This window comes from Psittacula echo (assembly GCF_963264785.1).
Source record: "Psittacula echo genome assembly, chromosome: 10".
NCBI classification, from domain to species: Eukaryota; Metazoa; Chordata; class Aves; order Psittaciformes; family Psittacidae; genus Psittacula; species Psittacula echo.
This window is the reverse complement of record NC_137741.1, coordinates 12,955,249-12,982,180: the sequence shown is the minus strand read 5'-3', so window position 1 is coordinate 12,982,180 and position 26,932 is coordinate 12,955,249. Positions and strand designations below refer to the sequence as shown.

The following is a 26,932-nucleotide window of genomic DNA, read 5'->3' as shown; positions in this document are numbered from 1 at the left end:
CCCACAGAAGCATAAACTGAGGAGACGCATTTAGAAACACTGCTTTAAAAGGCAAGAATCCCTAACTTCATGCATGCCATGACCCGCACCACTCTTCACTGGGTCTGCTTCACTCATCTGCCCATCCTAGGGCCATGCTATGTCCCTGCCTTCTATTCACTGCCCCTTCAAGGCAGCCTGAATCCATGGCTACAGGAAGAGGAAATACCTCCTGAATGTTCTCATGAATCCAAACCCTGTTGCTGCCACTGCCCTGGCCCCTTCTGCTAAAGCCAATCTGGAACTAAGGATATGGACGTGTCTCATGCCTTCCCCTGCCCTCCTGTTGCATAGGCAGGGAATTGCCAGGCAGTTCTGAGCTGCAAGGGCTTGCTCCAAAGGGTTGTGGAGATAAGGAGGACAGTGATTCTCTTGTATGACTTCGATCTGCACCCATTCAGCACAATCACACTCCCTCTGCAGTCCACTGTCCTGCTTTCTTGGCACTGTGGTGGAACCTGACAACCTAACTTTAATATCAGTCTGTGCTAAGCAATTTGCAACCCAGCTACACTGCCATTCAGCTATCCACAATTAATTAAATTCAGATAGATACGCAGCTCGAAATATTTTATTAAACCTTATGCCAAGGACATTCCTGAAAGTCCACAGGGCTTTTAAGTGGAGTTTTGAACCTCAGGATTTCGGCACATTAATCTGAAATGTAGGCCAGGAAAAGAAGTTTCATATTATGTATGAATCAGTAATTATTCTATTTCTTATTTTGCTTTGTGAATAGTTTTTAAAGCAAAGTTTCAAAATGTATAAAGTAGCTATTTTTTGACAGCACTATGAACTGGGTCGAAACATGTCTATCTCTGTGAGCTGTGATCAAAACCAGGTTATTCAATGAAGGCTTTTGGTTTTCTCCCACCTCAAACATAACAGCCCTCCTTTTTCCCTTCCTTTTCAGCATCCTGCTCCCCAAATCTACATCCTAATAATGTCTCCTTTAAAGTCTCCTTTATAAAGGAAGGAGAGCACAGGTTCATATATAAGTAACCTGCATTTAGAACTGCCTATTCTAAATTATTCTATGCAATTGAACATACTCTGTAGCAGTAAGATATTTCCATTGGTGCTACATATATACAATTAGTGCAACTACCATCAGTATCGCAAACAATTGTGCCCAAATCATACAATTCCCTTAGACAATCTTCCCGAAAACATTTGATACTGGATTTTTTGAAGAGTGTCTATATTGTCATCACTTCCTGCAAAGCTCATGAAACTGGGATTCTCATTTTTCCAAGGAAAAATAGAAATGATACTGGACGTTATCACTGGCTCAGAGTTCCAGGTTTTGAATTCCACCATGTCAAGTGAAATGTCCAATTGTATACAAATGTATACAGTGAAAAGACAAGCCAGGATTGGATTCTTATCTTTTCTAATAACATTTGTAATTTATAGTCAATTTATGCTTTGGCTTGTGTTTTTTTTTCAGTTGGGATAGTGTAAAGGTTAAAGGAAAAATCAGATCAAATATAGGTAAGCGTGAGGGCGAGACGTGTGTACCCTTAAAGCCTATTCTAAAACCACTTTTTGAGATCATCACCTTTATTTCTGACTGGTAGAAAAAAAATTAAAACAATCCTGTTATTACTGGTCTAGTAACTATGACACTCAGTTTATGCCAGATTAGGAATGCTGTGAAAGTATAGTGAGATGAATGAATTAACCTGTATACAGATTTTTCTTTATAAATAGATCTTTCCAAATCAGCAAGAAACTGTAACATACTTACTGTTGCAGGCATTCATCTGACAAGACCTTACAAGCAGTGAAGAAGATAGACCACTACACATTGATCCATTTAATGTGACATATTGGCCTTTTGCTGTTAGGTTTTGGCAGGCAAGTTTCCTTCTCTGGATTCCAACACCACAGCTTACTGAGCACTGTGAAGGGAAGGATGCAGTCAGGCTAAACTTGGTGTCCCACACCACACATGGTAATTTTAAACTAGTTTGCTGGTTTGGGTTTTTTATTTCTGAGAGAGAATGCACACACTCTACTTCATATGAATCCTTGTGTTATCCAGACATTAAACTCTCTCTGCTTTTCCAGACAATAAGAAATAGTTCACATTATATGAACCTTTAATTGCAGCTTCTAAATTCACTTTTATAAATCTTGTGAACAGGGAGTGGTAGTGAGTTCGCATTAAATGGGAGAGAAGGAGGACATATTCCAGAATAATGCAAATAATTGCTTTTTGGAAGCTCTACTATGAAATAATTGATAGCTAAACATGTCTGGTAGAGCGCATACAATGAATTACAGCCTGCCCTTCTGCAAGTGAAAGACAGCTTGGGGAGAGGACTGTGATCAGCCTGGTTGTAGGCAGGGATGCACAGCAACTGTATGCACAGATTAGTCCAGGTTCATGTCTTGTGAAACCGTAAGCTGCTCTGTGAAGGTATTGCTCCAAACAGCATATTCACCCAAGCAGAAATCTTTAGAGCTCATGTTGCAACTGAAGGGTTTGATTCACCATTGCTGAGGGCTGCTCACCTTGGACCATTCTCCAAAGACCAGCTGAGGAGGACAATCAACTTTTGCACATGGTTTACTGGTTGGTAATTTAGGTTCCTGGCAGGTGTCATCAGAGTGTTTCAGGAAGCTTCCATCCGTCAGCAGCTGCTTACAGTATACTTTGCGGGTCTGAATCCCTCCTCCACAAGTACGTGAGCACTAAGGGAGGGAAGAGAACACAGCCTGTACACTTGCACAGACATCTGTGCTCACCCATCACATTGCTACTGTACACAAACACTGTAAGCCCATCTTCCCCATTATGCTCTCTGAAAAATGGCATTTACTTTCAATTACAAAACAAGCAGCATGTCGAAAACTCTTCTGTTAAAATATTTACCTAACATATTACAGACAGAACTTATGTTAAAAAGTCATACCACCTCAACGCAATTAAGTAGTAGAAATCTTAAAAACACACATCTTACACATAGATCTATGTTGCTCACACCTAGTGAGAGTTTAGGAAACATTGTCCTTGAGACTAAATAAATAAATAAATAAATGAAGAAAGAAAGAGAAAAAGACAGAAAGAAAGAGGGAGAGAGACAAAAGGAGAGAAGGAAAGAGAGAAAGAAAGAGAGAAAGAAAGAAGTAAGGAAGGAAGGAAGCAAGCAAGCAAGCAAGGTCTCCAAACCAGGTTACTGCATTTGCAGAGTGCAGAAAGATGTCTGGAATAACTGGTATCCAGCCTTCCGAAATCTTAAAAAGGACTTTCCACCTCAAGGTGTGACTGCCTATTGGCATAGCAGTCCAAAACAGTATTTTTGATCCTGGATTACTTTGTTCTAATGAAATCAGTTGAAACACATGCCAAAATTTAGGAGCTACCTTCCATGTTACTACGCTGGAGAATTTCAAGTACCTAGCCAGAGGAACACATTTAAGCTATTTCTGTAACCCAGACATACCTCTTGCCACTCCTCAACATGCCAAACAGGGGGACAATCAATCTGGTTACAAGCTTGTAAAGAGTGAGGCTTTTTGTCTTTGCACTCTTCAGCAGCAACAGCAGATCCTCCCGGCTGCTGGCAGGACACATCTCTCGTCTGTATCCCAACCCCGCACGTAGCCGAGCAGCGTCTCCAGGGGCTGCTTTGCCACCTGTTCCAACAACACAGCCCAAAGCTCAAGTGTTAGCAACTTGCCTCAGATCAGGGAAGGGGCAAGCATACCCAAACAGAGCCCAGCAGGAACATAACTGAAGGCATAGCTATTGACAGATGGCTGAAACATCCCTTTGGTTTGATGCTATTGCAAAATTATAAACTAGATATAAGCTTACAGGTAACAAGGAAATGCAGAAGTTATGAACAATAAAGTAATAAAGAGTCATTTCCAGACAAATTCAGCTCCAGCATTTACTTTCAGAATGCTCCTCATCAAAAAGAAACCAGCCTGTTGGCAATCTGCTGATGTTTACATTTATAAATGTAAATATATAACTAGACCTTTGTTACATTTACAAAACTCCCTTTAAATGTGTGTATGTTTTCTATAAAACATCCTGTTCCTGTTAACTTCTTCCCTACATTTTGCAAGAGCAGGCTTCTGCAAACACGTAGAAACAATATGCAAAGGATCAGGGATGTCAGAGATCAAAAGTGGGTAAATAAGGGAGCACATGTCAAAATCTCACATATGGCTCTTTCAAGTGACCAAATCAGCTGGGTTTTCTTGGATTTGGATTGGGTTTTCTCTTTTCCCAGAATCTCCAGATAAACATAAGAAGCCATGAGAAATATGCGGGGCTATTAAAGAAGCATGAAATTAAAATAACTGCAAATCATGATTTCACTTTTCTCATTTAGTAAGGACAGAAAGTAAATATTCTGGATTTTTTGTGAAATTGCCTTAAAATTCTCCTTGTACCACTAGAAGAATTAAGGCTGTTTTTCCAACTCTGGCAAATATCTACACGGAAGAGATTTATTTCAGAAAATGTTTCCTACTTTATTAGTGAGATGTGAAGAGAGGAAAAGGAGTGAACAAGACCAAAAAAACATACCCAACCCCAAAAGCTTGTTAAAGACAGAAGCAGTGAAATTTCATCCCAAAGCAAGACCACAGTCCTGCAATCTGAACCCTTTCTGAGAAAGCCAATGTTTATTTAAGTCCTATTAACCATTTCTTTGCCACAGTATTTCATTATTACAGTGTACCTTGGAGGGCAAAGCTTCGTATTGCAAGCACGAGTCATTGATGGTGGTCTCTTGGAACTGTCGCACAGGGTTTCATTGACAGCTTGCTTTGTCTCTACATGCAGACACATTGCAATGGCTTCCTGTGTTCCTAAATTAAAAAGGAAAACACTCATGAGACACTGAAGATAGACAAGACTTCTGTAGAGCTTACTCTTGAATAGTTCTCAAAAAGCTCTGAACATGAATTAGATAAGAAGGCTTAAAAGTAACATCTCAAGTCAAAAAGAACATTAGTATTTATATATTTAACACAAGAGATATTTGTGAATTATGTCTACTTTAATTTTGTGATATTTAAAAGGCTTGATTTGACATTCCACCTGTCTTAAAATTGTCTGTCCACCACTGGATGCTAAATCTGCCTGGTTTGTAATGCTCCCCAGCCAACTACTGTTCTCATTGCCAAAATTGGGGTAAAAGTGACTCCTTCTCACTTACTTTAACTTTAAGAAGCAAACAATGTAATAAAAAAATGCAGAAAACTTGTAAAACTATAGTCAGGAGAATGGCTGACTAAACATACAACCTTTCTCTTAGGGGCTATGAGGTGCAATAGCAGAACCTTTCTCTTAGGGGCTACGAGGTGCAATAGTTTTGCTGAAGGCAGAAAATCTGACCCAGCCTAAGGCTTTCCTCACTCGTGACTGTTCTTGGCACCTTCTAATCTGCAGCTTTTGTTACCTGGATCTTATTACTGAAGCATGAAAGATTACTAATACTCAAATTTCTGTGAGTCAAAATGAAAAATAATGTAAGTTTGCTTTAGAATGTCAACTTAGCAAATACACATTTTGTGAACTACTTTTATTTTAAACCTATGTAATTATTCAATTTTATATATCATATTCTTCAGAATGAGAGCCTTACTCTATTTCAAAGCTCACTTGTATACACATGGAAGATGAGATGGTTTGTGATGTATTTGGGGGACCCTGTGTATCTGGGATGTCCTGTACAAGCAATGCTAATGATCATAATCCTGTAGAACAAAAAAGCACTGAAATAATAAAATACCTATTTTGTTGTTTCCAGGTAAAAAGGGCTTTTAAAGACTCACCATTTTAAGAATTTAAATCCATTTCCTTCTTCTCTTTCACTTATATCCAGTGATTTTGTAAGGATATGGATTTGCTTTCAGCAGCTGGTTGTATTTCTTTTCTTAGGACCAGCTTCTAAGGTTTCAAAGGGAGTTGCGTTTTTAACTAGAAACTCCACTAACCACTTCATGGTATTACCCATGACATGACCTCAAACCAGCACCACTGTTCTTAACAGAGGTTTCTGCATCTATTCCTGCATATTCTACACTGGAGGTTTCATCTCAATGTCAATGGTCCATAACTCTCTCCTCTGCAACACATTCACAAGCACTGTTATTCTGTTCATAAACCAAAACTGTTCCTTCCATCTATAAACAATTCTGACGTAGTCCAGTGTATCAGCCAGCACAGGCCACAGTCCCTCTTTGCAACACTTGAACCAGCCCAACTATTTCAGACAAATCAGCAGTGATTTTCACAATAACATAGATCTCAGCTTCTTTCAGTCTCCATGGTACACATCTGAATCCTCACCGGGACACATTTTCAGTTCAGAAAGACCTTGTTACATAAATGTTTTGGCTTCATCTATGAAGTGACGAAATTTTATAGAAGACCTGACCTTAAATATGATTGACAACTTATTCAGATCTCTTATATCAAAGTATTGATAATTGCATTAGCATAGAACACAAGCATTGAGTAAAAAGTATTTCATTAGCAAAGCTGAGAAAAAAGAAAAAAAACCTTTAACAACAAACACCATGCCCATAGCACAGACATGAAAATGCTTGTTTAAATGTTTAACAGGAGCAGCTTTCCTGTCTCCCTATGTAGGAAATGCACATCTGACTGTCTCCAGGAGAGAAATAAAGATTTATAAATTGTGCTCTTGCAGAAACAGAATGACATTACCAGACAAGCCGTCAAGCCCATGTCAAGAATCCATATAACCTCTATCTTAGGTCAAAATCTACCCTATGGTGTGAACCTTCAGTTTCACTGACCTCCCTGTGTTTCTGCAGAAAAACCACACTCTGGTGATGCTGCTTTGAAACTGGCTGTGATAAGTAATAACTTCTTAATATTTCACAGAAAGGAGGGAAATTAAATAAGATTCCTTTCAGATCATCTAAATTGGCAAAATTTTAAATTCAGTGTTACAAAAACTAAACTGGTCAGCCAAATGAACAAAAGGCATGTCCTACCAGGTGATGGGTTTTGACTGCAACTTGTCACCTGGAGTTCATTAACCACTTCTGCCTTGCAGCATGACCTACCTAGCTTTAATTGTGTTACGAGAAGGAATTGTTGGTATGTGGTGTATCTTCCACTTGACTTAACTACAGGGAAGTAGTGATTCTTCCCCAAAGGGGCTGTATCGAAGGAAAAAAGGCACCATGTTTTGATGCTCTAAGTGCAAAACGGATATTAAAGAGCTGTTAAAAACATACCACATGCTCCTTTCTTGCTCCTTGGTTCTCAGTTTGATAGTTCTATTCAATAAATAACCACACATAATTGATGCAGCATTTGCTTGAACTGAACTGCCAAAATGTCTTGACAATCAGATTTCTCACCCCAAACTATAATTTTCCTTTAGTTGGGAACTTCAATCAGTGATAAATTTCTTATTCTATGCTGAATGGAAAACGGAAAATTCTATTATTCAAACAAGCAAAGTTTTATATGTATGACTTTCTTGGCTTATAATATAAACATAGTAGATAATTTAACTAAAACATTATGTATGCAGCAGGGAGCATTAAGTATTTTTATAGTAATCTGATGCACTATTGTAGTAATTATCCTACTATTCAGTGAAATAGAGGATTTTCTATTTCAACCCAGCATTCAAACCACATACATTTACATTCTTTTACAAGCTTTTCTGTGCAGTGAAATACACAGTGCATGAAGCTGTGTTAAAAGATCAGAAAGCTTGAAAAAAGCACTTTTTGTTTCTGCCTTTTTTAGAGTACAAAGAAAATGAGGGTGGAAAGTTGCTGTGCAAGTAGTCAGAGGGTGGATCTATTCTTTACACCTGGAAAAGGAAGGACATTCATTTATTTCTATCAGATAGTCTCAGTTTGGTTACTGCTTAAAAATATGTATTATCAGCTGAAAATAAGTCAGAGGAAACACCAAGTCCTGCATGTGGTTGAGCCTCTCTGTAAATCCATTGAAACTGACTTATTTACACTCCTTCTTTAAAACAGCAAACAGTTTGTGTCTGCATTTAAGGAAACTAGTGATAGGAGTAACCAGTTGCCTACAACGCTTTTGCAAATGCTCTCAACTTTATATGTGAGTCTTAAAACGGTCATTGCTTTTCCTAAGAGCCCTTAAATTTGGCTGGAATCTATTAATTTTCTAAGAATCTCAGGTTTCATATAAATAAAATGGTAAACTTTTAGCCATTATGGTCCAGACAAATGCCTGAAAACATAATCTGACTGCAACCTAAAGCTTCTAAAGCCACAGACTACAGAGCAAACAACAGGAAGTGCATATGTATTTATTGTTTAATCTCATTATTTTTAAGCCAGTGTAATGACTTTAGGGGGCCTGAATCACAATTTTTGAAGCAAATTGAATATAAATAACAATAATAACATCGAACTATCAAAAGCTGCCTCTTGCAATTCAAGGTATTTTTAAACAGGGACCCAAAAAATGGTCAGTTATTTTTTTAAATGGAAGATATCTCTTTAAAATATTGTAGAGTAGCGAAATTATTGACGACTGTAAAGAAATATTACAGATTGCAAGAAAAATGTTTATTCTCCTCTGGCATACTCTTTATTCTGATAACGTCTTACCTCTCACTGACAATACTAAAAAAATTAAACTTATACTTCTGCAGGGGACTCTTGCATCAGGGCCAAAGTTCTTCAGATTGAAAAAAAACCCAACATTCTGGGAAAATGCGGGCAAAGCCTGAGTTTCCCAAGCACATAGTTGGCTTATTTTCAGTTTGGGATTTCTTCAAGCACTGAAGACAAAATAGATCTTTAGCTTTCAGGATGTTCACAGAGTTTCCTATGGATGTTAAAGGAGCTCTCTGCTTTCTGACAAGCTGGCCTGGATGACTTTTATTTGCACTATGGAAATATTGATGAGAGAAGTGTTAAGTATGCTAACAGGCATAACACAATATACCAGGCCTCAAAAGCAGCAAGCTTTGTGGCGCTGCGTATGCTGCATGACAAGCCATACAGATATGGTGCAGAAAGCACTCAAAATGACCAATGACTCATGTTACCAATGCTCTATAACCTGCTGAATATCATGAACTGGAAAGTAAGGATGATGTTTTGTAATGCTTTGCAGATCACTCTATCTCTGTAATTCTAATACCTCAAGCAACAGTGGTTCCCTTCACATTTTTTCATCTGCTTTGGAGAGGGACCAGAGGAGATTTTGAATTTAAAGTCTAGTGTGTATGAGTATTTATAAAAAAGGTGCAAGTGACAAGCAGTGAAATAGGGATTCAAACCTTGCTCAAACAGTGGCTATAAAGCTTCCAGCCTACTTAGACCCTGCAGGCTTTTCCCTCATTCGGAGACAATCAAGCATGAAGAAACTGAGATAGGAGTTCTGAGGATACAGAAATCCAAAGGAATAATCCACAGGAATTTATTTTAATAGCTATTGCTAGATACATACATATTAGAGAAAAAGTACCTAATATAATTTACATTACACTGGGATATTCCAAACTCAGACAACATTTATTTCTTGTAACGAAAGAGTTAATCTAATTGAAATGAGATTTAAACATAAAACTTAGCAAAAATGGATCAGCTCCTTTGAACTACACAATGGAAAAATAGTAGACAGTGAGATCATTAGTTAGTACATTGCAGTAAGTTGGAAACAGAAGAGATGTCTGGTTCCTTTAAAACTATCGGCAGGTAATTTTTGGTCTGTTTGAAAGCCTTTGCCAAGGCAGCAAGACGACCTGAACTGATAGAAGGAAAAAAATCACTGCTACCTAACTAGCATAACAGCACAGGGACTTCTGAAGCTGTTAATTGATAAAATATCCTGACAACTTCCCACATTTCCCAGGAGCATCAAGTAAGGAAAATGTCTAGACATAGTACCAGTGATACCACAGAAGTCCTAAGAACACAAACATATTTCCTTTTAAACTTCTTTAAACAGATAATTTCTATTGCTTATCAAACAAATGGTTAGATTACTAAGAACACCTATAGGACCACTCTGGGTCAGACAACCTTACAAATTCATGAAAGGACCACAAGTGAACAACAGAATTCACACTTGGCTCCCTCAGCAACAAAGTAAGCTGAACATGCTCGTCAGTCATTTTGAAGTTCTTTCATGCTGGCAAATGAACCTACTGTCTTCAGTACAGGCTCCTTGAATTAACTATCAGCTTGCACACCAAGTTCGGGTTTTATATGAATGTTTTTGCATAGACAAACTCACATGCAAAGGTGTAGTAATGCCAACATGCACATGTGAAATTGTAGGCACAATTTCATCCTAATAATTTCAGCCTAAATGTCTGCTATTGTCCTCAAAATTCAAAAACTTTGGAGTTTCAGAACACCTATGACAAAGATATTGGCTAAAAAAGCCAGTTAAAGTAAAGTGGATTAAAAAGATGGCAATGAAATAATTGTACATTACACAAATCAGTTGAGATATGAAAAAGAGAACTACAAATTTAGTACTAATGTAAGCCTTGTTTCTGCTTTTGAGTACAATTTCCTGATTTCTAACATAATTCCCTCATTGAAAACAAGAAACACAGACGCTCAGTCACAACAGCTATTGCTACCACCACACACTTATGCGTGTATACTTGGACTGTATATACTAGGACTCCACCTTACCAGTCCTAGCGCCCACTGAAGGTAGGGGAGGGAAGGGATGCATCAGCTTTTCTGATAACATGTGCTAGTATCCTATGGATCAACCCCATCAATAAATAGCAGTAGTAGATAATAAAGGAGGCACTTATCAGTCACTTACCATCCTGCTGGTAGCATTCTAGGGCATCCCCCCTAATGTCAGTCTTCAAGGTTTGAACTGGAAATTGGTACAAAGGAGGCTGCATTCTGTGAGCTCTAGACCGGCTCTCTGCTTCCAATTGTTTCTATTCTCCCTTTTTCTACATTTTTTGTTTCTTCTATGGGTACAACTGTCTTCGCTTCTCACTGATGTCATCAGTCCTGTCATATATAGGTGTGTTCACAATTCCACTGCCTGCACTTAACACTTCATAACTCAGTTCAGTCTTGAACTCACTTGTTCAGTCCCAAAGTATGGTATGTAGTAGCAACACCAACAAGCTTGTCTAGTAACATGTACTAAGGACGACAGGGAGATTCGATTATATACAAAAAGGAATGTACCTAACTACTTGCAGACAGATATATGGCACAAAGTTCCTATACAATGATATACTGTACTAAGACCTAAACAAACTTCTGTTTGATCTTCATGCCGGTCAGGCTGAAAGCAAGTCTCCCTAATTACAACTTTGCATCCCTACTGTGCTGTAGAAAATGGTAGCATTTCAGAAGATAAAGAATAATTAACATGGGAATAAAACTATATATTTTTGGTTCCTAGAAACATGCTGGTATCACCAACTGCCTGGCAGACGATAACTCCTTCAGCAACAAGGTTAAAGCAAGTTGCTATATCAACATCTTCTTGCACCTTACTTAACCAAAAAAAGTTGGTGTTTGAATACAGATTATAAGGAAAATGACGTAGTTTGAAATACTCTATGGATAACCTAGAAATAATTTAAAATTTGAAGCTGCATATTTTCCTACAGATCTACATAGCTAGGTTAGGGTAACACCAACAGAAGCCCCATCAATGTCAAACAATGCCAAATTCTTACAACTCAGGATAAACAAACAATCAAACAAAGGTACCTCCAAGACATGTGGCTGAACAAGGAGTAAAACCAATGTATTCCCAATCATAAATCACACTGCCATCTTCAGCATGTGAAAAATCAGGTGCATAGGGGACAGGATCACTGTCACAGGATGTCTGGTGACAGACTCGTTCTGTCGGTGGTTTCACATCTTCACATTCCTCCTCAGGCAGTTCAACCTCAGTCTGAGTAAATGCAAGAAGAATTCGGCACTTCACTTCTCGCACCTGTATGCCACTGCCACACGTGGCACTGCATGGAGACCAGGGCTCAGGAATAAACCTGCAAAGAATCACAGTAGAAACCTTGTCATTTTATTCCATATAATAGTGTCTGTGTGTGCACAGTTAAAACATACTAAAACATAAATGTATGTCTATACACAAAGAAGACAATACAGAATATTATTTTTTTTTCAAACTCCTTCAGTGGAAAAGAAAAAAGGGAGAAACTCCATGAAGACATATCTATACAACATAAAATAGCTCCCCAGGTATACAGACTTAGGCATATGCCAAAAGTATGTTTGCAGTTTGCTTAAATCTGAGAAAGACCATCACCTTATGTCATACTAATAATCAGCAACCAGAGAGAAGAAAAGCACTTTCCAAATCTAGCTATCTCCAGTGCACACCTCCGCAGGCTGTTTTCAGATTTCATCTTGTAAGAAGCCTCTCATCTTCAATAAAGAAGTCTAACCGGCTCTGTCTCTAATCCATCATTTTTATTAGAAAGCATTTATGCTCCTGATGAACTATAATAAAATTTTATTTTACAGATCATAGAATTTACTGAATAAAAGCAGGTTTTAGTCTGTAATATTCTCTGACTTCAAGGGTCACATTAATATGTGATAGTAATTTTCAAAATGACACTAGAGCCAAGGGGCTGAATTTCATTAATGAAGTCATCCTGTGTGGCTCTGGGGTACAATTTATAAGAAATCAAATACAGAGTATCATAAGGCATTCTGTCAAAAGGTTGCAGTTGCCCTTTTTTATACGTACAAATGCAGATGATGATCAAAACACAAATGGGAGATACAGGAGGGTATATTTGACCAACGCTAAAAACATTCGGAAGGAAAAATCCAACTTAGGATCCAAAGCTTTTCTTCTTATCTTTGACTAAGAATTATCTTTCTCTTTACTGCAGGAAAGTTGCCCTTACAAATACAGGAACACTTTTGTAAGACAAAAATCAGAATTTATGCTCTGCATACACAGAAAGAATCAAAAAATGTCAACTCAGTGTGGTTGATTCTGTAGACAGTTTATTATCTTGAGCCAATAACTTCTTGCCAATATATACAGAGAAAGAATCAAATAGAAGAAAGGAGAACAAATGAGTGGGTAACACACAAGGATACTCTAAGTCCCGGGGTAGTCACCAAAGATGTGCTTGGGACATAGCCCAGGACAGACTGTCTCCTCTGGAAAAGACTATTCCCATTTCCAATAAAGGTTACAAGGTAACTGGTTATTCTTGAAGGAGCTGTTGATGAAATACCTTTACAAGTCTACTATGAAGATAAAGATGTCAAATCCAATCACTTAAAAGTTTCCTTTCCTGTTTACAGCCTCAAAATTTTAGAGCTCACTGGTCCATGACAGAACTCAGTAAAGGGTGCAGTATCCCCAGCTCCTCTTGAAACCAAGGAAAACTGTGCAAAAAAAAGTGTAAGTCCATTTGTAGTTATGTACCTGATTGGAAAAATAAAACTGATGGACATCCCTGGGAAAGTGATGGAACACCTTATCCTTGGTGCCATATTAAGGCATATCAAGGATAAGAGGGTTATGGGGGGCAGTCAACATGGCTTTACCAAGGGGAAGTCATGCTTGACCAACCTCATAGCCTTTTATGAGGAAATAACACGGTGGATGGATGATGGCAGAGCGGTGGATGTGGTCTACCTTGACTTCAGCAAAGCATTTGACACAGTCTCCCACAGCATCCTCATAGCTAAATTGAGGAAGTGTGGTCTGGATGATCAGGTAGTGAGGTGGACTGCAAACTGGCTGAAGGACAGAAGCCAGAGAGTTGTAGTCTATGGGGCGGAGTCTAGTTGGAGGCCTGTATCTAGTGGAGTGCCTCAAGGGTCAGTACTGGGACCAGTATTAATATATTCATCAATGATTTAGATGAGGGAATTGAGTGTACTATCAGCAAGTTTGCTGATGACACTAAGCTGGGAGGAGTGGCTGACACGCCAGAAGCCTGTGCTGCCATCCAGCGAGACCGGGACAGGCTGGAGAGTTGGGCAGGGAGAAACTTGATGAAATATAACAAGGGAAAGTGTAGAGTCCTGCATTTGGGCAGGAACAACCCCAGGTTCCAATATAGGTTGGGGAACGACCTGTTAGAGAGTAGTGTAGGGGAGAGGGACCTGGGGGTCCTAGTGGACAGCAGGATGACCATGAGCCAACACTGTGCCCTTGTGGCCAAGAAGGCCAATGGCATCCTGGGGTGTATTAGAAGGGGGGTGGTCAGTAGGTCGAGAGAGGTCCTCCTTCCCCTCTACTCTGCCCTGGTGAGACCGCATCTGGAATATTGTGTCCAGTTCTGGGCCCCTCAGTTCAAGGAGGACAGGGACCTGCTGGAGAGAGTCCAGCGCAGGGCAACTAAGATGATTAAGGGAGTGGAGCATCTCCCATATGAGGAAAGGCTGAGGGAGCTGGGTCTCTATAGTTTGGAGAAGAGGAGACTGAGGGGTGACCTTATTAATGTATATAAATATATAAAGGGGGAGTGTCACGAGGATGGAGCCAGGCTCTTCACAGTGGCAAACAATGATAAGACAAGGGGTAATGGGTACAAACTGGAACACAAGAGGTTCCACTTAAACTTGAGAAGAAACTTCTTCTCAGTGAGGGTGACAGAACACTGGAACAGGCTGCCCAGGGAGGTTGTGGAGTCTCCTTCTCTGGAGACATTCAAAACCCGCCTGGACACATTCCTGTGTAACCTTATCTAGGTGTTCCTGCTCTGGCAGGGGAACTGGACTAGATGATCTTTTGAGGTCCCTTCCAATCTCTAGCATGTGGTATCTGTGATACTGTGACATTTATAGTCTAAAAGTGTTGGTTGGTGTTCTGACCACATATAACAGTTGATAGTCTGAAAGCAAATAACTTTTTTGGTAAAAGCATGACAGCAGCATACCAGAAATTAATGCTAGTTTTGTGTACTGTTAGTTGAGTGCATTAAGACATTCCAAAAATAATGTATGATGCTTTCTTTTGAAATCCTGTATAAATTAAAGGAAGTTTTGAACCACAGCAATCCTTTCATTCAGCAACCAATTGATTTATAAAGAAACTCAGAAAGTTCTAAGCATTTTTTCTATGTCTTATAGCGAGCCTATATTATAATTGAGGTTTTCCTGCTGAATATTAGTGTCTGGTATTTTTCAGCAAAGTGCAAAATAAGAAACCACCCCAAATACTTTTTATTTTACCTTGGCATTTGCTAAACCAGTCACATGACTATTTGGTTCTTAAAATACTAAATTATAGAACCTTTCAAAAGATGACCATGTTAAAGTCACACTTTAAGTATCTTCAACAGAAGTCAACGGAGATTGCTAATACAAATTTACAGCAAGGAACTGAACACAACCAAAGCCTATGACAGATCATTAAAGCAAACTCCATCAGCCGCAGAAGTGTTATATTTTTTACTCGGTGGCATTCACAGCATACATGCTAATACTCTCTCATGCTAACACTTTGGACACAATACTTCCCTAAAGTAAATTCATTCTGCCTTTGATGGGCATACACTCAGGGTGTGGAATATATAATGGAATGACAGGATGGTGGTAGTTCTGCAAAATTGTCTGAGATCTGTAACTAAGTTTGTAGATGAGAATCCTTTTCTGATTAAAAAAAGGAAAATAATGGAAAAATACAAATCCAAGCAGGCACAACTTTTCAATCATCTGCACAGGTATAAATGATGTACACACTACAGATGCATTGAGGAATATGCCCTTGCTGCAGTTTTATCAGTCTTACACTGATGGAAATGTGCATTCACCTGGCACACTCTGAAAAATCCAGTGTAAGCTGACCTGGAAAATGAAGCAGTGACCTAAAGTACTGATGATAAAACTGGTACAGAACAGCCCAGTCCAACCAAATAAAATCTGAACTGAAAACTTAACTGAGTGCAGCCTTCTGTATCTTTCTAAAGACTTGAAAAACATGCTGTTTCTTAATATATTTTTTTATTTTATTTTCCTCATGCCTGCAGTTCTTGCTTCCAGTTGAGACAGGAAATGCCTAAATCCTGGAAAAAAAAAAAAAAAGGCCACTCTTGTGATATTTCTAGTCCAACCCTACTGTGCCAAGGGGCCTGGATAAGCATTTGTAGAAGCATCTAAAATGCTGGCTGCTTACGGGCGTAGAACTTCCATGATGCTGGCACCCTACCCGTCCCTGAAGCACCACCCTTGCGCATTCTAAGCAGAGTTGCACTGTCAGGTTTTATCACCCATGAGTGTAATATGTTAGACAAAAGCATCAGTCCATTTTCAGAAAGGAACCTGTGAAAAATGTCTATCACCAAAGGCACAGTGGGGACATTTATGTGAAAATGACCCAAACACAATGAGCAGGAGCCTTTATGAAAGACACCTCATTTCACATTCAGTGAATGCAACTCCACAAACCTAGCGATTAACTTTTAGCTCAGGCTGCTGAAAAAAAAAAAATACATCAGCTTTTGAAAGCATTTTAGTTTTGCCCTAAGCCATGACAGAGTAAGGCAGCTGAAATGTCTACTTCTTTAACTAACGATTAATAAAAAGGATGCAAAAACCTTGCTGCAGCTTCTCTGCGAATCCCACTGTAACTAAGAAGGCTCGAGGGAAGAACATTTAAAATAATGATTGGTATCAACTGTCATCACATTCCACAACTGAAAGCTAAAAAGGTCAGTCCTACATTTTTCTTGGCCTCACTTTAAGGGCAGTCATTTTTTATTTTGCTAATAATAAAAAAAAAAAAGAGAAGCTTTTGAATGTTCCCCCTCTGTAAATTCAGGACACCAGCCGTGGTAGACCACAGCGGCAGAAGTATTTATCTTCCACAAGCTACTTTTGGCATATCCATCATTTGTGGGTTCTAAAACACAGCTGCATTTATTCTCTTATTCATTATCAACTAAAATATCGCACGAAAACATAGAAAGACAGTTGTAAGAAAAGGATGGACTAGAAGTTGAGACCTCATATTGTGGTTTAAGTTTGGATGACAAGAGAATAGCTAAAATTAAAAGTGATGGCATTTTACCAAGGAACTCATAAGCCCCCCTGGCTAGGCAAAGGTGGGCCATGAGTTATCACTGTGTGAGCTGTAAATTACAGAAAACAAAGTTAAACACTTTCAAACCAAAGGGAAATCTTGTTATAATTTGCTCTGGGAGAAGTTACAGTTTCTTTTTAAATCCTAAACCCTGACCCAAAAATCTCACTCCAGCTGGAAAAGATCACAGCAGTGAGAGCATGAGATTCAAAGCACCTATTGAGCACTGCTCAGGTTGCAAACCATTGTCTACATGACCAACAGGCAATACACAAAATGGAATGAAGTCAGTTATTTCTCATTTCTCCTTACCTGACAGCTTCCTTAGAAGAATAAATTAAGAGCAGGTGACAGCAGAAGACAGGTAAAAAGAAACTGATGGGGAACCTGGCTGCAGTATTAGAGCTGTGTCCCAGGAGGGCCCAGAGTACCCAGACTAGGAAACCACAGCACCTCAGCAACACCTCAGTAAAGAGAAGGATGGCAGAGAAAAGTCATCAGCAACAAGTGGAGGGAGAAGTCTTTTAGACTTAAGTGAACATGCTTCTGGAAAATGTGAAGAAAGAGTCTTAGGACAGATGAGGATTGTGAATGAAAGATTAAGAAAATCTAGGTCTCCAGAGCAAGTGAAGAAAAAAGATCCAGGAAACTGCAAAACTGCACAGCTGTGACAGGACATGCACTGAGCACTCGAACACATGGCTGCAGTCATATTGTGAGGCTGCAGTGGAATACATCAGTCATGTCTAGGAAGGCACGAATAACTGCTTTCTTTGTGAGGACGAGGTACAAGGGAACCCATTACACAGTTTCCGGCTCGGCTCTATTATATTCTAAATATACTCTGACTTAGCATGCTGTGTCTCTGCCAGTCCTCCGTGCTTGTTCTGTCAGACTGCTGCTGAAGGATCCTAAAAACCTCAAGACTACACTAGCTTACAGTTGCCATAGCATGATTTCAAAATGCCGGAGATCTTTATAGCTCCATGCTGAATCCTCTTTAGCGGTGCCTCATATACTTTCATTCTGATATGCTGAATTCAACAGGCACATTTGGTTGCATCACCCCCTTTGATTACCACACTACTTTTATATCTTTGCTACTACCCTGCTTGAATTCAGGGCCACCAATTTGGAGAGTGAAATAACCACTCACAGTAGGTTGACACTTGACTTGAGAGGCTAGAGCAGTGAAAAGTTTAAAGCACAGTCACCTAACAAACACCTGTTTGGCAAGAGGTTTCTTCTGTGAGTCAGTGCAGGTGTAAAGATTTTATTACTCATGATCACACCTGTTGGTGCAAGTGTGCCAAAAATCAGAAATAGCTAGATGGAGGAAGAAAAATACGAAGTTTTTGGGCACGCTCTGCTCTCAGAGCAATAATAAATCCAAAGCAACTTCAGTAAGATCATCTAAATGATTTTAAACTAATATTACTACAAATGAGTGCAGAATTTGGCAAAGCACAACAAGATACTGCTAAAAATCTCTCATGAAAGCCTTACAGAAAGTTACTACTTTCTAGAAAGTAGTATATTGAATGTATTGAATTTATAAGATACATATATCCATGAACGTACACAGGGGATATAAGCAATTGTGTGGATGCCCTAACATACAAGGGACAGGAACAAGTGCAGGTGGATCTAAATAATGCTTTCATCCTCAGGACTTAAATATTGTGAGGCTTACCCCCATCAGCTTTTAAGGGAACTCACAAAATCCAGATGTTATTTCACACATACTTACGTGTAAAGTATCACAATTTACCCCTGTAGATTCAGCTAAGCTCAGAGATCGGCAGGTTTTTCTCACTTTCTTTATGCATGGGGCTCACCCCCCAAGGAAATGCTGGCAACCCTACAGAGTACCTCAGTTTTTAATACAGCCACTACATTCTTGAGGTAACTGCAAAGGCTGGGATAAAACTGTATTTACTTAGCTTATGTCTGCTGAAATGCTTCCACATGCATTAATTAGGCTAAATTAAGATCCTTTTGCATTGCTTGAATGGTACAGGGACGCTATAATAGAGCAGCTGTGCGTCATCCAGAACAGGAGCTCCAGAAGCAAAGCTACTGAGATTCAAAATTAGGAACAGCTCACAACACAGCTCATCTCCCAAGGAGGGCCAACTGTCAAAGCAAACTGCATAGCAGCAGTCATTCCAGATGATCTGCAAAATGTGCCGGAAATGTTCCTTTGATGTAAAAGACAATGTACGTACGTTGGCTCTTCTGAGACTTTTATGGTCTCTTCCATTTCATGTGCCTGTTTAAACCACGGCAATTTTGCTTCCACTGGAGTTTTTTCTGGAAGAGAAAAAAAAAAAAAAAATCAACACAACAAAAACATTCAATAATTCCTCCAGAAGCAAAACAATATGCAAAAGTTAGCAGTATTCATCTTAGCACTTCACCCTTTACATTGCCTACTGATCTAATGCTTTTGAATATGTACTGGACAATAAAACATAACATACGAGAAAATTCCCTCTTGATGTTTGAACTCCATTTTGACACCCGTCTTTACTGAGAGGGTAGGAGTAATTAAATTTCTATTCATGTTTAATCTTTTACTTCCTTCCCCCATCTTCCCCAAATGCAGACTGAAGTGTATATCTCAGTATAGCGGCTTATCGTCATAATTTAAGTTTATAGCTGAAAGAAGCCAGGGCATAGCAAACACACATTGCATTCCAGATAGACTGGCTTCATTAGAAAATATTGACAGAATTATCTTTTTCCTGAGTTAGGCAGCTATCCCAAACCTGGAAATTAATTTTAAAAACAACACTAGCTTCTTTTACCTGTCTAAGTATCCTATACTTCTGTAATGCTTTTTCTAGGAGTACTGTAAGCCAATTGAGGATCTGTGCCTCCAAATTTCAGTAAAACCCCAGAAGAAGGTTCTTAAATATTCAGAGCTGGTTTCTACTTCATGGCTGAATAGCCTGAATAGTTTTCTGCTTGAAGAATTCTTTAGAGTCTGAAAACGTCCTGACATAGGGTTGTCTACAGATAGCTTTCACTTTTTCTATGCAAATCTCTATGGTCAGCTGTGAAGGTCTGAAGTACAGCCTTTCAAATAAAAACTGTAAGAATAGGAGTAGAACCCACTAAAATGGCCCAGAGGCACACGAATGAGCAAGTGACAAGATACACTGTTTTCCCCCCCTCCCATCTTGGTTTTTCCTTTTCACCTTCCCACCTACTGTTGTATGCCTTACCAAGTCTTTTAGAGAATATTTATCAACTTGCATCGTTGTTTCAGGCCTTTTAAATATGCAGATATGGATAAGAGAGAAGGAAACCAGTTTGATTATAATTTAATGAACTGATGAGTCCCACTGAGAATGTGGACACATTTAACGAGATGCAAATGAGCAAGATCCCAAGTGATACATATGGAGTATCATTCCCATATTAAGTATTATTGAACAACTCCCCCTCCCCATGTTGGACTCATTAATTCTGGTTTTCCCAGTCTGACCAGGCTGTATAGATTTAGTTAGCATGTTCACCTCATGACAGTCTGGCCACATCATCAGCAAAAGATATTAGCAGGGCATTTTTCCTAGCACCAATAATTAAAATGCTTGTTTCTGCCAAGACTGAAATAAGTTCTAGTAAATTCTAGGTATTTCTTCTGGCATTTCTGAAAAAGGTTACCAGGGGCTTTTAATTCTCCTAACAAAAATGTAAAACAATAACAGACCCAGACAAAATTCCAGTTACCTTTTGGCTTGTAACATGGTATTGGCACGATGCACTCTTCTTTTATGTGGAGTTTAAGTTGTGGATTACAGCCACCGACGTGCTGCCCGCGGTGGTCAATGCACAGCACTACTCGGTAACGCAAGCCTCGGCCACAGGTCACTGTGCACTGCAGGAGACAATGCAATCATCTCATACTGTTTCTTTTTCATTATGTTTACTAATACTATTAAAAAGCAAGTTAGAAGTTCTGATGATGTGTTCACTAAAGTTTTTCCACAATCAGTGAGGTATCAGATGTATGAATTTGCCCCTGCATTGCTGGGTGAATAAAGAAAAGGTTGATGCTGGAAAAAATGTCTCAGGTTTTGGGAATGCAAGTGATTTCTCGGGGTTCTGTAAAGCTTATCTGATTGGCAACAGTCTGAAACAGAAGTGGTTATGCACTGAGAATATGCTCTTTCACAGTGGTCATTTTCAGTCAAAGCTGGGTCAGACGTGCTGCGAGAACAGTTTCTTCACTACTTGTTAGTGATGTCATTTGGATGAACTAAGAAATTATAGAAGTGTTGAGCTATCTGACTGTATCAGATAACTACAGCCAAGATAAGTTGGCTTTATATTCTTGTTACTATAATGAAAGGTAAGAATGCTGGAAAATCACCCTTGCAGACTTGTCAGCCCCTAGACAGACATGCCTTTAGCTATTATATGTGGTGAAATATTACATTTATCAAAAACTGAGAGACAAACGACCTGATTGCAAAAGGGCCTGACCTCTGGCTCTCATCTCTTCTCCATGTGAAGCAGGAATTCAACAGGCATAAATAATCCTAAATGGATTTTTCTCCACACAGACATACTAACATTTTGATCATCTGGCCAAATTACTTAGCACAAGCTTCTCCTAGTAAGTCCTATGAATTATGCTTGCTGGGCTCTTTTTCTAATAGTCCTGTGCTCACAAATACATGCTAACAAGACTAGAGGCTTTTTTTAGAAAACAAAAATAAAGGTCCAATTTATTTTTCACCTTACCTGAGACCACTCCATTGCCACCCATTTAGGACAGTCAAACAAGTTGCAGGTTTGAATGACTTTGGGCTTAGGGGCATACATGCATTTCCATTCTTCCACTTGCAGTATCTCTCCATGAATGGTCTCCTCTACACACACAAAACTTCTTCTCTGAATACCACCTCCACAGGAAACTGAACATGCAGTCCAAGGGTTATGTTCCCACCTGGAAGAAGAACTCGCATATATTAAAAATAAGGCTATTTTTTATTCCACTAACCTCTATTAAAAGTGCAAAATACTGAATTCAGCATCAGTGTCACTAAAAGCCAGTGACAGTTTGGTTGCTGGATTCTTACCATACACTGAATAAAAATATGTCAAATTACAGAACTACCTTGCCTTATTCCAGGCTTAAATTCATTTGCAAATTGAGAAGAAAAACAGACCTACAAATTTAAGTACATTTAACAGAAAAACTAAAAATCTTATTCTCATACATGAGTTAAAGACACTAAATATACTGAGTTTGATTACTGGAATGATTTTACTTGCAAATAGTCTAAATACTCTAAACAGAATATTTTTCAGTTAATTTACATGGTCACACACTCCTATTACCATTGTCAGAGACAATCATGTGTAATTGAGATTGTATGAAGTCCACAGACAAAGATAGATCAGGCTGTGCTGACTGAGGGTGTTATGGCCCAGTAGCTCATCACTGCTCACATCATGCAGGCTATCCTAAAAAAAATCTCTTCATGCGAGAGTTTTTCTGGGCATTCTAATACTTGATTTGGGTAAACCCAGCCATTTCATTTCAAATTGCCTTCATCCGTAAGGACCATGAGCAAATTAAATTGTGACAGCTACCATTTGGCTGGTCATCACTGCAGTTCTGCAAGAGTTTTCCACCCTCATTAAAATGCTGTTGAATGACTTTGTATTCACACTTTCCAATTTGCTTCAAGCAAAAGGCAGCTGCTCATCCATTTCAGCTGCTTCGGCTAACTTAGCTGATTGCTCCTGAAGCAGGGCAATGCACAGATTAAGGAAAGTCCACACAGCCCTGTCAACCAGCAGAGCTGCGGGGTAGTAGCCTCCAACAGAGGGATGATAAACAACCTGCCGGGAGGGAATGTCTTCAGAATGGACATCTATCCATAATCTTAGACCTAACCACAATAAAGATGGAAATTGCTGCACCACCTTAAGCGAGAATTACACGTTGGGTTTTAGGTTACAAACTCTTGTTTCATTTACCTCCTGGTCTTAGCATGAATGTACATTTAAGCAATCACTTATCAACAAAAACTAACTTCAGTAATGTCCTGCTCTTGTCATGTTTAGAGGCAACAAGCTCCTATCATAGTATTTGTCTATAGATTCCACTGACCTCCACACAACTTTTCCTCACCCTTCACCTACTATCTCTTGCTTCTTTCCCACCATCCACTCAAATCAAAGCAAAGCCCTGTGAAATGCTTCAGTCCTGCAGCGTATCTTATGGTTCATCAATATCTTAGTTTAAAATTTATTCCTATTAAAACTGCAGGGGCTCAGAAAGGATCGTGAAAAAAATTACATGCATTATGAAAAATGGACTTATCAAGTACTCCAGTATCCCACCAAAATCAATTCATCAAGAGTAACTTAGCTATCATAAAGGGTCATAATCTCAAAGTAGATGAAACAAAGGCCTATGAATCAAAGATAAGTTTAAGCGACTACCACCCACTTTCTATGATCCCGCAGGTAAATCAAGGACACTTCCTATTTTACGGAATTCATTAAACTGCCTACAAAAACATATTAATCATGCTTAAGCTCAATAAAAGAATGAGTCTAAAACATAGAGCAAGCCATGAAACATTACCCATGGAGCATATATGCAAAACCAGTCAGAATAAAGCTGGATGTCCCCATAAGATATATCACAAGTACAAGATACATTTGAAAAGCAACAGTTACACTTCTCTGACTTAAATGAACTACCAGTGTCAATTCATTTTCCTTAAAAAAAAAGTCAGAAACTGCAGAGCAATTAACTGTTCAATGAATTAGCAGCTCATGGATTTATATATATAAGGCTCACTGTACTATATGTAATGCTAGCCTTGCAAGTGTTTATAGCATGAAGTTTTATAGTTGTTTTTCTTTATCTCATCAGTTTCGAACACACTCCAGATCCCATACTCCCATAAGCATTTTCAAGATGGAGTGAGGTCCATGGCTACTGGGGAGAAGGGGGGTCTTGGGCAAGCAGTCAAGGAGATTCTTTCCAGAACCCACAGCTGTCAAGGGATCCTCAACAGTCCAACAAGTCTGAAATAAATGGAGGCATTCCAAAAGCTTTAAAAGAAAATTTTCATCCTGGGAAATTTTCCTATTTATTTCAAAAGAATTCTCCATCTGTAAAAATATTTCAGTGGGGCATTTACAACTCTAACCACAGGAGAACTCTTTCAAGATCTTGTGGTGCTCACCATGACTTTCCCACAGCTTCCTTGTGTGAATGGGAAAGTAGTGGTAAACACCACAGGACTGCAAAGCAGCCCCTCCACATGGCCCTCGTGTTACGTAGGAGGTGTGATGTATGACTGCTGGTCAAGGTGAAGGAGCCTGTACAGTTTTGCTCAAGCATATCTACAGTACTTTGGTTTTCTGCTTGCTTTGCAAGAACACTCTTGGATTAACATGTAAGAAACAGGTAAGAAAAGGCCAAAAGAAAAGGTGGAAAAAGCTCCAGGAGAACTAGTACAGGCTAATACATTGCAGTTACTTGAGAGGTAAAGCACAGAGAAAATACATCCTGCTACACTGAAGCAAGACCTGCATCTGTGCTAGACCAGATTCACCTCATGATGCAGGAATACAAAGTGCCTGTTTCAGCTGCTGCTTTCATTCAGAAATTCCAGCGAGAAAGGGTGTTTTTTTATCTTGTGCTTCTTTATGTGCCCTCCCAGTGTAATACAGCCCATTTCCTCTCTCTCCTTCCTCCTGGCACTAACTCTGTGCCCTACTTGGCAACCTGCTATCATACAGTTCTTACTCCTGAGCATCACCCAGGAAGACCATGATACCTTCTGACAGGACACACTGAGGTGTCGAAATGAGGTGGGCTTTTGTCTGCAGTGTTTGAAATAAGAGAACCTGCCCACAGCTTTACTGCAGACAATCTATCTCACCACAGTGTCATACAAACGTGCTGAGCACAGTAAAGCACAAAAAGGGAGATTAAATTTCTCTTTCAACTGGCCTCCAAGCCCTGAACAGTTCAGAAGATGAAATACTCATGTAAACAAATTATGCTGAGTTCCAGAGGAGACCTTAAGTACAAAGGAACTGGCAGAAAAAATGGAAGGGGAGAGACACAGAACATAATTATCAAACTTTACAGGATAAGGCTGTGAAGGAAGAAAACCTGAATGTATGTAGGAAAGCCAAAGCACATCACAGGACAGCAGATCCACAACAAGCATAAATTGCTACAGAAATAAACTATGACATTTATATCTGCTGCAATCAGTAGCTCCACTGAGCCGTGCAAGTCTATGATTTCATTCGTATTACTTCATATCTTTACTTCTTTAGAAAAATATACATTATTCATTTCATGACATAATAAAGCGGAGGATCAGCTTAGATAAATATGCATCTAACTCCATCAATTATAATTCTTCACATTAACAGTAAATCTGGCTCAATGCCTTTTAGTCCCAACATTCTTCACAGAACATGTAAGCCTTCCAGAGAAGATTTACATTCTTGTCATTGATTCAGGTAAATAAATAAATGACAACAAACTGTGCTCTGACAACTTAATTTTAAGTAATATATATTCAGACAACTCAGTGTCTTTAATGGGACATCAGCCTTGATGTCAATAAAGTGTAGGCCTAATGAAGAGCAGAAGAATGAGACCTCTTGATGAAAAAAGAATTTCTAGAGTCCTGTAACACAGGCAGACCTGTTCTAGAAAAGAATACATTCATTGCATACATCTTCAATATAAAAACATTTCATTTCATTCATCATTAAGACAAGAATTCATACATGCATTTTAATGGAGATTCTCTTCCCAAAACTACAGCAGGAGGCTTAGGGGGACAGTTCTTTTTTCTAAAGTCTTCCACACTGATATTTTCAAGAAGAGCATATTAATCCCTTACTGTTAAGCTAATCATTCAGAGTGCACTGAAATAAATCACAAACTTCAAAACATGTAGAGGATTGTTATAAACTTGCTCTCCCGTACAGTAAAAAGTCAGATGTTCCGTGATCTTAATACTCAAATAGTGTGTTCGAAGTGAAAATTGTGCTAATGCTGACATGTATGCTATATTCATTATACATACCGAGGAAGTGGCTGGAAGTGATCATAGGGCATGATTTCTTTAAATCCATCACTGTCAAAAAAAAAATAAATATTGCATCATTATTTCTCATACCTGAGGCTGTATACCAAGTATCTATTTTTACATGATCATACTTAAAGTAAGCAATTCCCCATATGAAAAGAGGGAATCTTACATCCATTACACATCACCCTTGTGGCAAACAATGACTTGCATAACCTTACCTCTTCTGAACAGATAAAGATTTACTCCCCATACAGTTTCTCCACTTCATACCATCAAAAATAAAATAAGTAAATGAACAAGCCTTCAGCAAAGGAAAGTATTATCAGTGAATTTTTAGGACTGTGCTAATTTATTCTCAAGAAAAGTTACATACTTAAACCTGTAACAAAGACACTGAGGAACTTGAGTGTCAGTGACGTAAATGCATCAGAGGATTAATCCTAGATAGGTCCTGAATGGTGATTAAGACCCTTCTAGAACTGCACAGCATAGAGCAGGCATAAACCCTTACTATCAGTGCTAAGAGATATGGTATTATATCCAGTAGTACTTCCCTATTTGTGTCTGTATAAGCTAAATTTGAAAGGAAAAGGTAATTACACCCTTTCCTTCCCTAATTTTCCCATTCCAGCTTCACAACATTTGGCAACCATTGCCATTAAGCATTACTGAAATCTTATCACTCCATATAGTGATCAACTCTCCAGGAAAAAAACCCTTGAGAATCTGCACATCTATAACTGTTAGAGGTCACTATCAATGATTATGT

The 26,932-nt window shown here is 38.9% G+C and overlaps 1 protein-coding gene across 1 annotated transcript in view; it reads right to left on the bottom strand.

The window, feature by feature from the left end:
* ADAMTSL3 (ADAMTS like 3) overlaps positions 1–26,932 on the bottom strand; it is a gene marked incomplete at both ends in the record, with an annotated part of 180,023 nt that overhangs the window by 28,587 nt on the left and 124,504 nt on the right. The window contains 9 exons of the mRNA XM_080626663.1: positions 1,790–1,943; positions 2,560–2,739; positions 3,492–3,684; positions 4,743–4,872; positions 11,749–12,035; positions 19,291–19,375; positions 20,801–20,948; positions 21,818–22,022; positions 26,158–26,208. Coding sequence (XP_080482789.1) covers positions 1,790–1,943; positions 2,560–2,739; positions 3,492–3,684; positions 4,743–4,872; positions 11,749–12,035; positions 19,291–19,375; positions 20,801–20,948; positions 21,818–22,022; positions 26,158–26,208 — 1,433 coding nt within the window. The remainder of the gene's footprint in view (positions 1–1,789; positions 1,944–2,559; positions 2,740–3,491; positions 3,685–4,742; positions 4,873–11,748; positions 12,036–19,290; positions 19,376–20,800; positions 20,949–21,817; positions 22,023–26,157; positions 26,209–26,932) is intronic.